Source organism: Argopecten irradians, chromosome 10 (assembly GCF_041381155.1).
Source record: "Argopecten irradians isolate NY chromosome 10, Ai_NY, whole genome shotgun sequence".
Lineage (NCBI taxonomy): Eukaryota > Metazoa > Mollusca > Bivalvia > Pectinida > Pectinidae > Argopecten > Argopecten irradians.
The window spans coordinates 12348498-12361539 of NC_091143.1; the positions used below are offsets into that span (position 1 = coordinate 12348498).

At 36.7% G+C, this 13042-nt stretch overlaps 1 protein-coding gene across 6 annotated transcripts in view; it reads left to right on the plus strand.

Moving 5' to 3' along the window:
- Nucleotides 1-13042, plus strand: part of LOC138333134 (semaphorin-2A-like) — a 140608-nt gene that overhangs the window by 79239 nt on the left and 48327 nt on the right. For 4 of the 6 annotated variants that reach the window (XM_069281295.1, XM_069281297.1, XM_069281296.1 and 1 more), the window contains one exon: nt 6243-6468. In XM_069281295.1, the coding sequence (XP_069137396.1) occupies nt 6327-6468 (142 nt within the window). In that variant the 5' untranslated portion in view covers nt 6243-6326. Of the gene's footprint in view, nt 1-4308; nt 4463-5350; nt 5448-6242; nt 6469-13042 lie in introns of those variants that run through there. The other 2 variants (XM_069281298.1, XM_069281299.1) reach the window with 2 other exon arrangements.

Here is a 13042-nt window from a genome sequence, read left to right on the forward strand (position 1 = left end):
TCATGGCGCGGCGTCCGTCGTCCGTCGTCCGTCGCCGTCCGTCGTCCGTCCGTCCGTCCGTCCGTCCGTCAACATTTCCTATAAATCGCTACTTGTCCTAGAGTTCTGCATGGATTGTAACCAAATTTGGCCACAAACATCCTTGGGGGAGGGGGAACAGAACTTGTATAAATTTTGGCTCTGACCCCCCAGGGGCAGGAGGGGCGGGGCCCAATAGGGGAAATAGAGGTAAATCCTTTAAATCGCTACTTGTCCTAGAGTTTGGCATGGATTGTAACCAAAATCAGCCACAAACATCCTTGGGGGAAGGGGAACAGAACTTGTATAAATTTTGGCTCTGATCCCCCAGGGGCAGGAGAGGGGGGCCCAATAGGGGAAATAGAGGTAAATCCTTTAAATCGCTACTAGTCATAGAGTTCTGCATGGATTGGAACCAAATTTGGCCACAAACATCCTTGGGGGAGGGGGAACAGAACTTGTATAAATTTTGGCTCTGACCCCCCAGGGGCAGGAGGGGCGGGGCCCAATAGGGGATATAGAGGTAAATCCTTTAAATTGCTACTAGTCCTAGAGTTTGGCATGGATTGTAACCAAAATCAGCCACAAACATCCTTGGGGGAAGGGGAACAGAACTTGTATAAATTTTGGCTCTGATCCCCCAGGGGCAGGAGGGGCGGGGCCCAATAGGGGAAATAAAGGTAAATCCTTTAAATCGCTACTAGTCATAGAGTCCTGCATGGATTGTAACCAAATTTGGCCACAAACATCCTTGGGGGAAGGGGAACAGAACTTGTATAAATTTTGGCTCTGCCCCCCGGGGGCAGGAGGGGCGGGGCCCAATAGGGGAAATAGAGGTAAATCCTTTAAATCGCTACTTGTCGTAGAGTTCTGAATGAAATGTAACCAAATTTGGCCACAAACATCCTTGGGGGAAGGGGAACAGAACTTGTATAAATTTTGGCTCTGATCCCCCAGGGGCAGGAGGGGCGGGGCCCAATAGGGGAAATAGAGGTAAATCCTTTAAATCGCTACTTGTCCTAGAGTTTGGCATGGAATGTAACCAAAATCAGCCACAAACATCCTTGGGGGAAGGGGAACAGAACTTGTATAAATTTTGGCTCTGACCCCCCGGGGGCAGGAGGGGCGGGGCCCAATAGGGGAAATAGAGGTTAATCCTTTAAATCGCTACTTGTCGTAGAGTTGTGAATGGAATGTACCCAAATTTGGCCACAAACATCCTTGGGGGAAGGGGAACAGAACTTGTATAAATTTTGGCTCTGGCCCCCCGGGGGCAGGAGGGGCGGGGCCCAATAGGGGAAATAGAGGTAAATCCTTTAAATCGCTACTTGTCCTAGAGTTTGGCATGGAATGTAACCAAAATCAGCCACAAACATCCTTGGGGGAAGGGGAACAGAACTTGTATAAATTTTGGCTCTGGCCCCCCGGGGGCAGGAGGGGCGGGGCCCAATAGGGGAAATAGAGGTAAATCCTTTAAATCGCTACTAGTCATAGAGTTGTGAATGGAATGTACCCAAATATGGCCACAAACATCCTTGGGGGAAGGGGAACAGAACTTGTATAAATTTTGGCACTGACCCTCCGGGGGCAGGAGGGGCGAGGCCCAATAGGGGAAATAGAGGTAAATCCTTTAAATCGCTACTAGTCATAGAGTTCTGCAGGGATTGGAACCAAATTTGGCCACAAACATCCTTGGGGGAAGGGGAACAGAACTTGTATAAAATTTTGGCTCTGCCCCCCGGGGGCTGGAGGGGCGGAGCCTAATAGGGGAAATAGAGGTAAATCCTTTAAATCGCTACTAGTCACAGAGTTCCGCATGGAATGTAACCAAATTTGGCCAGAGATATCCTTGGGAGAATAAGAATTGAGTATGTATAAATTTTGGCTCTGGTCCCGGGGGGCAGGAGGGGCGGGGCCCAATAGGGGAAATAGAGGTAAATTCTTTAAATCGCCACTTGTCATAGAGTTCTGTATGGATTGTAACCAAATTTGGCCACAAACATCCTTCAGAGAAGGGGAACAGAACTTGTATAAGTTTTGGCTCTGGCCCCCCAGGGGCAGGACGGGTGGGGCCCAATAGGGGAAATAGAGGTAAATCCTATAAATTGCTACTTGTCCTAGAGTTTTGCTTGGATTGTGACCAAATTTGGCCACAAATATCCTTGGAGGAAGGGGAACAGAACTTGTATAAATTTTGGCTCTGAACCCCTGGGGGCAGGAGGGGTGGGGCCTAATAGGGGATTTAGAGGTTAATATTAAAATTCCTTCAGAAAAGAAACAATGAACCTGTATTCAGAACATTACTTGGCATTACAAACCAGGTGAGCGATACAGGCCCTCTGGGCCTCTTGTTTTTTAGGTCCTGCTGTAGACATTGGTTCCAGACCTTGACTATTTATAACCCAGTTTGTTCTGCCTTAGTTTGCCTGATATGTATTTGAAATGATTCTTTACTAATGAAAAAAACATTCAAGGTTTTCTATTGTTATTGAACAAATACAAATCACTGTTTCCATTATTAGAGTAAACTATTTGCGTTACTTTTCTTGTAAAAGGATTTTATTTAACAACATGAGATTTCAGTTGGTATTTGGAAAAGTAAAAAACAAACTAGGCTTCTGATATAAAAAGCATTGTTTCCATTAATTGGTAAGAGTAAATAATTTGTATTAATTTGGTCTGAGAGGATTTTATTCAATAATATAAACATTCAATTGCTCTTAGGAAACAAACAAAAACCTGAACAAATAAACCCTCTCTTTTTCACGTCCTTATAATCAACTCTTTCTTCATAATAGATGTTGTTCAGTGATCACCTCATTATCCCCAAAAATAAAACATTATAGGGATTATTGTCTCCTTAACATCCAAAATAAGATGTCTGAAGATACTGCAATGAACACTCAAATAAAGAGTGTGGAGAAGCTTCAGAGAGAAAAATGTTGCAATAAGGACAACAGTTACCTGCTCAGCTGAATAGATATGGAGGACAGCAGTCAACTCATGTTACTTATTGCATGGCCTTTTACATGCAATTATTGGAATTGTATATTACAACAAGTCTTATTACTTGAACTCTTTAAGGATTTACAAACAGTAGAGAATGTTGATTTTAAAAACAGTTATACTGACTCTTACAAGGCTCCAAACAAAGCCTTAAGCAACAAAGAGGAAAACATTTAAGACTATTGAACTTAAGCTAGTGTTACCTCAGTATTTACCACTGATCCACCCATTCCTACAAGTGCATTTGGGGGGGGGGGAGCAAATCAATGGTTCCTCATGACCATGATCTGTGAACAGAAGAGATCAGAATGCCCATTCTTGCAGATCTATATGGATTGTGTTGATGACAAAAGGACTTGCAACATGCAGTGGCATATTCCCAGCAGAGAAGTTTTCCAATCTATTTGACTAGCTTGTTAAATTTTGGGATATATTGTGATCAGTTGGGTGTGCTATTTGGAGTCTTTGACCGAATGCTTCAGTGAGACTATAAATTAGGCAAGTGTACCACTATTGAGATACAGCATAAATTTACTGCAGCCTCCTAAAAACTTCACTCACCACAGGAAATACAGCATGTCCTAGCTGTTAATTAACACTGATAAGCTTTTAACTAAATCAATGAACAAACCAATTAACACATTAACTAAGTAGAAGCTGGGTGATATTTTAGCCACCCAGACTTTGACACCAAGGACCAGGTATAATTAATAGCCGTCCGTCTGGTGTAATGACATTTTCCATCCACACATTATACTTTATCACCTGTCTACATCTCCAAGTTATATCCACTATTTCATGACTGTCATATTTCCTAAAGGACAAGTGAAAAGAAATGTCTCCGATTGTGCGACAGAATTTTATCTTCAGCAAAGTTTGACAAGTTTGAGATTTTATGTGAAAGACTCCTCAAAAGTCTGAATGAAAATATCATGAATGGCTATGTCAATCAACAAACAATAATCCTGGCCTGATTAAAATATTTAAACCTTGACTGATTTGAGCGCTGTCTTGAAGTGTGATTCTTGACGAGAACAGGACAGTGGGATGTTCTGATAAGCTAGAACAAAAGATCGTGGTGTGTGTGTTAGATTTAGCTGACACCCTGAAACCCCAGGCCCTAGTCTTCTCTTGTTAAAGCATTTAGGTTTAATCTTGCATGCTCTGGTTTCTGATTCTCAAACATGATAAGCGGAAGGAAAAAAACAATTTAGCTTTAAAGAATTTTGTTATAATGTTCGAAGAACATGTGAGGTGTTTGAGGCGAGCATGGTGCGAATTTTTTACCCATTGGGATTTTATGTATTTATCAAGCTTTAAGTACATGTACATTGCATTATGCATATACCAGGTGTATACAGGGTAATGTGGATATTGTTTTGCATTAATTAACTGACAGGTAAAATGTCTTAAAGCTTGAAGAACATAAGAACTGGAGGCAAGTATCTGAATTACATTTTAATGGTTTAGATATAGGTATACAGCAGGAAAAAAATTGTACTTTACGAAATGAGAATTAAATATTTCCTTGAATGCCTTTAACTGTATAGATTTGCTGTTTCTTGATTTAAAGATATTTTACTATTCATTGTTTAGGCATATACTTACATCAGCAGGAAAGCATTGCAGTTTTAACAATGCAAGAATGCAACTTCTGGAATTTGCAATAGCCACATAAGATCTACATTACTGGGGTTCCTTTAATGATCAAATTAGCTGTTTTTTAATTGTCATGGTTACCTTGATAGACATGCTTTTCAGACATGTATCACAGCGGTATGTCTATCTCTTAGTATTGCTCAGAGCTCCTGTGTCAGAGCTCTTGAGGGACATTGGAATTGCTGACTAATTTGTGTTTGGCAGCGATATTTTTAAAAAAAAATTGTGTCCCCGGGACGTGGCTGTGATGTAATATCTGCAGGTGCTTGTTACCGAAATGTGGGTATCTCATTTACTGAAAATAATGTGATGCCTTGTATTACAAGGGGAAATCTTGTGTACACATGCCAAACATGTTTATTGGCATTATTGCATACTCTGCTTTTCTTCTCACTGTTGTTGCAAATGATAAAAAAAACCTGCAACATTTTCACAGTTGATATTTTAGACAAGCTCACTGAAATTTATACATTTCCCTGAAAATTGCAGTAATTTGCAAACATTTTAAAAATGGTTTGATTAATTTCCCTGTATGATTTATATATACAGATGAAGTCCTCATCCGGTGTTATGACATGGACTTATCTGTCAAAAGTGAAGTGGTAGTTATATTATATATAGATACTTGTCTGGTCTCTGACATTCCAACATCCTCTCATTAGTGAGGACAGAGATACGGAGTTTGTATGACATGCTACATGGTCTTATTCTTACAACGAACAGGCTTGGTGAATTTGGTGTAATTTGAGAATTATCCATTTAAGGTAACAGTTAAGTGTATTGCCTCTTTATATATATATATATATAGATATTGAATAACATTAAATTCTCAGTGTCCGGCAAACATATAGAAAAATAAAAAAATGAAACACGTTGTTAGTTTAGCATTAGCGCTTTCATCATGTTCTTCAGATGCTTAACAACATAAAATGACGTCATGACAGTATAGTCATTGTGTATTGTGACGTCATATTAAGGGAGGTAATTATACATATAACAATTGATTTATACAATAACAACAAACGATTCAGTTTCGGTTTCAGAGTTCTAATAAATTGTTTTTCTTGTTCTTTTCTTTGGATGGTATTATTATTTAACATTTTATAGAACGGAAATATAGTAAACCTTTTCTTTCCGCAAATGTTTAGTCATTTTATGTTGTTAAGCATCTGAAGAACATGATGAAAGCGCTAATGCTAAACTAACAACGTGTTTCATTTTTTTTATTTTTCTAGATATAGATATATATATATATTCAGACAAATTTAGAATTGGTATAATCATCAAGTTGAAAACACTCAGGGTTGCCTCATTGAAGTATGCAATTGGTCTTTTGGATTAAAGCAAATCGTCTTGGGGTTAAGCAAGTATCAAGCCTTGTTGAAATTGAAAAATTGGTATCAACTTTGCTATACAAAATGCAAATTCTCATCATCCAGAGCATCAAACCAATTTAGGTTTCAAAGTTTTCAAAGGTGCTAGTGTTATGAACATCTGTAAACTTATTCTTGAACTTACTATGTTGACGTTTTCCATAAAATGTTCTTTGTCTTTTACAGATGTCCACTGGATAAATATCTAGGATTATTAAAGAAGAAGAGGATTTAAAAATTAATTTCAAAGTACAAGAGATCACATTCAAGATGGATAAGGCTAGGACTATTGGATTAATGCGTAAACTGTGTTACTGTGAAATGCTACAATTATTGACCATTCTCTGTGCCGTGATATTACCATATTCTGGTGCTATGATAGTAACAACATGTGGAAATTTACATCCGAAAGGTAAGTAAAAAATCTCACATAACCAGGGAAATCTGTATTTGCATATTACTGAGTTACCTGCCCTTGGAGGAAGGTATTAATTGTTACATTATATTTTTGAGAGAAAAAACATAATTTTTGCTCTCAAAGCAATGACATCATTATCGATGTCTACCCACAAGGGAGATAACTTTGTTAAAATATGCAAAGACAGAATATACAATACGAATGTAAAAACTTCTTTTTCATATTTTGTAGGCAAATGCTTGATATCAAATTAGTAACTTAAATTTCAGGATGAAAAGATTCTCATTTAAGTGTGAACTGAGTCAAAACTGGTGATAATTTGATAAATTGATGTTTACAATTTGTCAAAAGTGTTGTTAAACTTCACCTGTTGAATCTTAAAACACTTAAAATGACGAAGAATTCCTCAAGGATGTGAAATTACTTGTAAAACATTCAAAATTGAGAATTTTTTATGTTCCGTTAGTAACTGATAACACTCTTCTTAAGTTGTCTAAAAAATATTAGACCATCATCCTCTCAAAGGGGAGTATTGACAAAGTGCAATGTTGGTCTTCAAGAGAGCGCTGCTATCACTTGTAAAAGTGGCTTCAAGTTAAGGTGTTGAGAAGTAAGCCCCCTATGTGTTCTTCCGGCCTTCTGTTATGATTTACTGTACCACAGTTTGAACTAAATAAATTGTAAAAAGCAAAGATACCAAGGGGCATCGTAATCTATATAGTCCTACAGAATTGTTTTATCAAGAGTCAGCTAACATCTTAGTGGTTTGAAGAAGACATATTGTCAGGAGTACAAAATTTACAAATATTAACTTCAGGCTATGATGTTTTATTAGTTGATTAATTTGGTGAAATATATCTCGTAGAAGTTTTGGATTGACTTGTACTATACCAATTAAATAAATAGCCTTCAACGGTACAAATACACTTAAATATGTCAGATGTGGAGCTTATATTATGTCTTTATCTGAGATGTAAGGGAATTGAGTGGACCATCTTTAAGTGCTTCTGAATGTATAAGAATGATAATATCGGAATATAGAGTAACATATACAGTCAAATGTACCCAAGTCAACTTTCCATCGAGTTTATTGGTAGGGGGCTGGGGGCAAGGGCAGGTTGGGTGTGTGGAGGGGGGGGGGAGGTTATCCAATGTCTTTACTCTGTGTGTGGCTTTGATTTGATAGTCGAGGTTATTTGAGGTAGTAAAAACAATGTCTAGCCTTCCTACAAATATAAAATCGTCTGACTAAGCTCCCTGTAGGCTAGAGCTTGTATAGGACGTGGCAGTTTGTTGTGGTCGTAACATGCACATGCATGGATAGCAAAGGTTTTTCTGGAACGGAAATTGCTGATTACTGGTTAACCTTACATAATCCTTTTGAATTTGTGATGGATTTTCCAAATGTCAACTAGGAAATTGCTAAAGATGAGACATACGAATGAAATTGTTTAGGAGTGTCAATTAGATTTTAAATATAAACTATTATTACATTGTAAAATAATGGTCGACTGATTATCCTGTAATTGCAGTTTGTTGAATTGGTGTATCAAATGAAATAATCAAATTTCCCCGATCTATGATATTGGTCATTTTATTTATAATATCTTGAATATCAGTCAGTATATCTTACTATTTATTATTAGATTTATGATACTTTAATCTTGCCAATATTGTGTGTAAATTAATTCATACATCTTTGAAATTAAATTTCAAAATGATAACATGTTAGAGATGTGCTTATATATAGGGATTGGGGTGGTCAATGGATGGAATACGGTATTATCTGTTGATATTTTTAATCAACCAATAAACCCTAACATTATTTATATACCGTATTCAACCAAATAAGCTCCCAGGGTGCTGAAAAATAATTAGGAGCACGTAATAGAAACAAATTTGGACTAGCCTTTCATAAAATATGATTCTACAAGGTAAGTCATAAATCAATTAGCAAAAGATATCAGTAAGGACACCAACACAGTTTTAATATTATAAGCCTGCATTTGATTAAAGTAAGTAAACTTGAAGCTCTAAAAATGGTGAGCGCTTATTGGGGTACATATACTATATTATCTATACAATGAGACGACACCTGACATAAAGAACATGTATTAATATGTTGTACATATGTACTAACCAAAAAATTCTAAAAATTAAGTAGTCATGCTCAATTTACTGACAATTTAAAACACATATAAATCTTTTAAACTTTAAATCTATAAGGATCGACCAGAGTATAAATTTTTTGCCCTATTAGTGCCTTCAGTTAGGTGAGGTGCCAAAATCATGATCAAATTTCCAATTATAAGTATTAAATATCTCATACCTCCATTGAATTATACACTATCGTATTTAAACATTTTGTGATATTGTTTTTAATAAACTTGATTGTTGATGACAATCTCTTAAGTATTCAACTGGCTTGTACATTTTGTACACCATAAACGCTTAATCATTTATCAATAATTTTCATCGAATGATTATATATAATTACATGCAAATCAGTTAAACGAAATATTGAAGGGTATAAGCTAATACTGACTAAATGCTCGCCAGTCACACCCAGATTTGTTAGTGTGATACAGACATTCAGTAATTGGCAATGCCTATGCATGAACATGTGTAGATCTACATATTACTTAATAGAATAACCAGGAATGCACCAAGTCAACTTTGACCTCAGTGCACTCTAAAGCTTTATATCCTAATAAATGGATTTAACAGAGATTATGTAACAGTATCTTGATAAAATCCACCAAAAAACATCTACCTTGTATTGGGGGTTTTATTTAACAGAAAAGATTTATGGAGGGCTGATATGCTCTAAAGGATAAATGTATCGTATCTCGATCTTAACAGAGAAATATTTGTGCATATTTGATATTATCTTGGATATTCAGGGATGTACACAAAGCAAGAGATGCATGAAGTTATGTACTTGATGTTATCAAATCTGTAGAGGAACTCTATCGTTTAGACGTTGATTTATTGTGAAGGCTTGTAGGAAACGTGGAATGATAAACATACAGTGGGATTATGTAATAGATGTCAGATTATGGCTGCAAAAAATATTTGCTATCTTCTCGTTCAGGTAGTGGTACATCCAGATTGGGATTTACCAATAAGTATGTGTCAGTTTAACTAATGTTCCTACACATCATGTCTCAAACCTGATTATCTCCCCTTCCTGATACAAAACTTTAAAAGGGATCCACCAATAAGGGTCAGTTTTAACCTATAGTATTCGATACATCATATCTTCGACCAGGTTACCTCCCTTTTCTGATACTTAACTAAAGGGATCCACCAAATAGGATCAGTTTTAACCTATAGTACTCGATACATCATATCTTTGACCAGGTTACCTCCCTTTTCTGATACTTAACTAAAGGGGATCCACCAAAAAGGGTCAGTTTTAACCAGGGTTCCATCTTATCTCTGACCTGGTTATTTCCCCTTCCTGATACGTAACTAAAGGGATCCACCAAAAAGGGTCAGTTTTAACCTAGGGTTCCATCATATAGATCTCTGACCTGGTTATTTCCCCTTCCTGATACGTAACTAAAGGGATCCACCAAAAAGGGTCAGTTTTAACCTAGGGTTCCATCATATAGATCTCTGACCTGGTTATTTCCCCTTCCTGATACGTTACTAAAGGGATCCACCAAAAAGGATCAGTTTTAACCTAGGGTTCCATCATATAGATCTCTGACCTGGTTATTTCCCCTTCCTGATACGTAACTAAAGGGATCCACCAAAAAGGATCAGTTTTAACCTAGGGTTCTTCCATATCTCGGATCTGACTATCATTGTACCATGGAATGGGGTCCTACCACCCCTTTAACACGTCACACCCCTATACATTAGTGTAGAGTTAGTAATACACATTGTGGTTTTGTGGTTAGACATATATAACTGTAAGGCTGGCCATTGTACAGGGACAGATCTGTTTCTATAGAACATGTGTTAACACTGTTAGGTAATAAAGAGGAAATAAAAACATCACAAGGTGAACCTGTGTAACCTATATCAATTTACACTATTTAATAGCCTAACCAAAAGATTGAATAGTACGTAAGCTTGTATAAGGAAGCAACTCTTTTCCTATATTTAACCTTTAAATATTAATGTATTAACTTTTCAGTAGTATATTTAACGTAAAAATCCTATATTTAACCTTTAAATATTAATGTATTAACTTTTCAGTAGTATATTTAACAAAAAAAAAGTATACGAGGAAGCTGCATGATTCAGGGATTTAATGTGGGTGGTTGTTATTTTAGGTTATTTGATGTTACTTCCTTATACTGTATGAAGAGCTAATCCAATACACTTTCGTTGTGATTGCATGTGCCTCATACACTTCATATGGATGTAGATGACACTATACATATACATATAAGATTCACATGTGTTCCTTTCCCCCATGAAGACGTATGTGACACAATGTGATATACTACACACACTTTCTATGGATCGATGCATGAGCTCGAGGATGAAATCGTAATTAAAGACATATGCATTTTAATTGCAAGACCAAGCCCCTCTTCCCTATAGACTTTTGATTGGTCAAGTCCATCTTCCCTACAATTGGTCAAGTCCATCTTCCCTACAATTGGTCATGCCCATCCGCTTCCCTACAATTTCCTAGTGTCATCATTACATATCATCCCAGTATCCTTTCTGATTGATCAGCTCTGTCATACTCTTCCTCAAATATCTGAGTCATTTTGTTGTGATACATTGTTGACCATTGCAGATAATACTTCACTATATATATGTATGTACACACATGCAATCATGTGCTCACTTCATTGTATCATTTAGTTCCCTTAAAACTTTGTCTACTATTTTATTGTGATTCTTATTGTTCTTCATCAGTGCAGTACGTCACTATACTCAGAATCATGTGCTCACTTCATTGTATCATTTAGTTCCCTTAAAACTTTGTCTACTATTTTATTGTGATTCTTATTGTTCTTCATCAGTGCAGTACGTCACAGAATATTGCTACCAGAATCATGTGCTCACTTCATTGTATCATTTAGTTCCCTTAAAACTTTGTCTACTATTTTATTGTGATTCTTATTGTTCTTCATCAGTGCAGTACGTCACGATACTAAGAATCATGTGCTCGCTTCATTGTATCATTTAGTTCCCTTAACTTTGACTACTGCATAGTCATTATGTTGTGATACTGTACTTCTCACAGTCATGTACTTAAACCTGTCTACCCAAGGGACCAAGAAAAGTGGTCCCTATAGCCAGATGGTCTTTAAACACAGGTTGAATTGTCTCTTATTTGAGTATTTGAGACCCTTGGAAAGTTGTCTTGTTTATATAAGCACTAGTAGTTGGTCTTTATACAGAGGTGGTCGCTTTAGAGGCAGGTTTGGTTAGCCCTGTAATAAAGTGTGAAGGCATATAATTATAGTGTTACCCATATTTGTCCTGTCGTATCTTCTCCCTGTCTTGTCCTGCCATGTCCTTCAATGTCGTCTCCCATCCCACCTCATCGGGATGTGCGTTTTAAGTTTCAAACAAGTATCTGTTTTTGACAAATGACTACAAAGGTATTGGATGCCTTTGTAAGAAAAGATAACATAAAACAAGAATGTAAAAGAATTTACTGGAGGAAGATTTTCTGGTTACTTATTGCTATAAAGTAAGATGCTAAGGAATTTTTAGTGGATGCAATGTTGATTAGTAGTTAGTGTTTTGGGTAATTAGGGTAATGATGTTGGTCATAATATGTAGAGGACTCGTTAGGAGTGTTTGTACACTGACGTGATATCGTATACATATATGCTACAAACACATGTTACCTCTTACTGTGTAACGCTATTGAAGGATACATGTACATGCCTAGTGACACAACACAAGTTTGATGTATTAGTACTACAGGTATACTAAACAATGTAGATTATGTCTATGTCTGTTGGTTTAACAAAAAAACTGGAAATAACATCAATTACTTATTAAAAAGTTTTATGGTTAAGAAAACAATACTGAGAAGGATACATGCATTATGTAATGTTATCTGATATTATGTTCATGGGATGGTGCAGTGATCTGTGATTGGGGTGTGCCACTCGAACTTCATCTAGCCATCCAGGGTTCAATCTCTGGCACGGATGTGAAAAGGTAATAGCTGGGATATCCAGCCCAATCGAGTGGGTAAATGTCTCCATTACTCCAGTGTCCTTCTACTCTTATAGACCCCATACACGTTTACATCCATGCCATCAAAAGGATAAATAATAACATAACTTGTTTCGCAATCAATGTAAAATATTCAGTGATCTATGTGGTGCAATCGATCAGTGTGTTGAAATATTAAAATATGCCTGATACTTGATAGTACTGTTTAAAGTATCAACGTATTCTGAACATTAGTGTCCATTGTACACACACAAATTACTCTGTATTTTTAATTAGCCCAGAATAATCAATGAAATCAACACATTAGTCCCTGTTTTAGGATAATCCTAAAATTTATGGATCAGAATGGAGCCATTTGTTAGTATTCTTTACCCGCCTATCGACCATTGATGCTGTATTATCT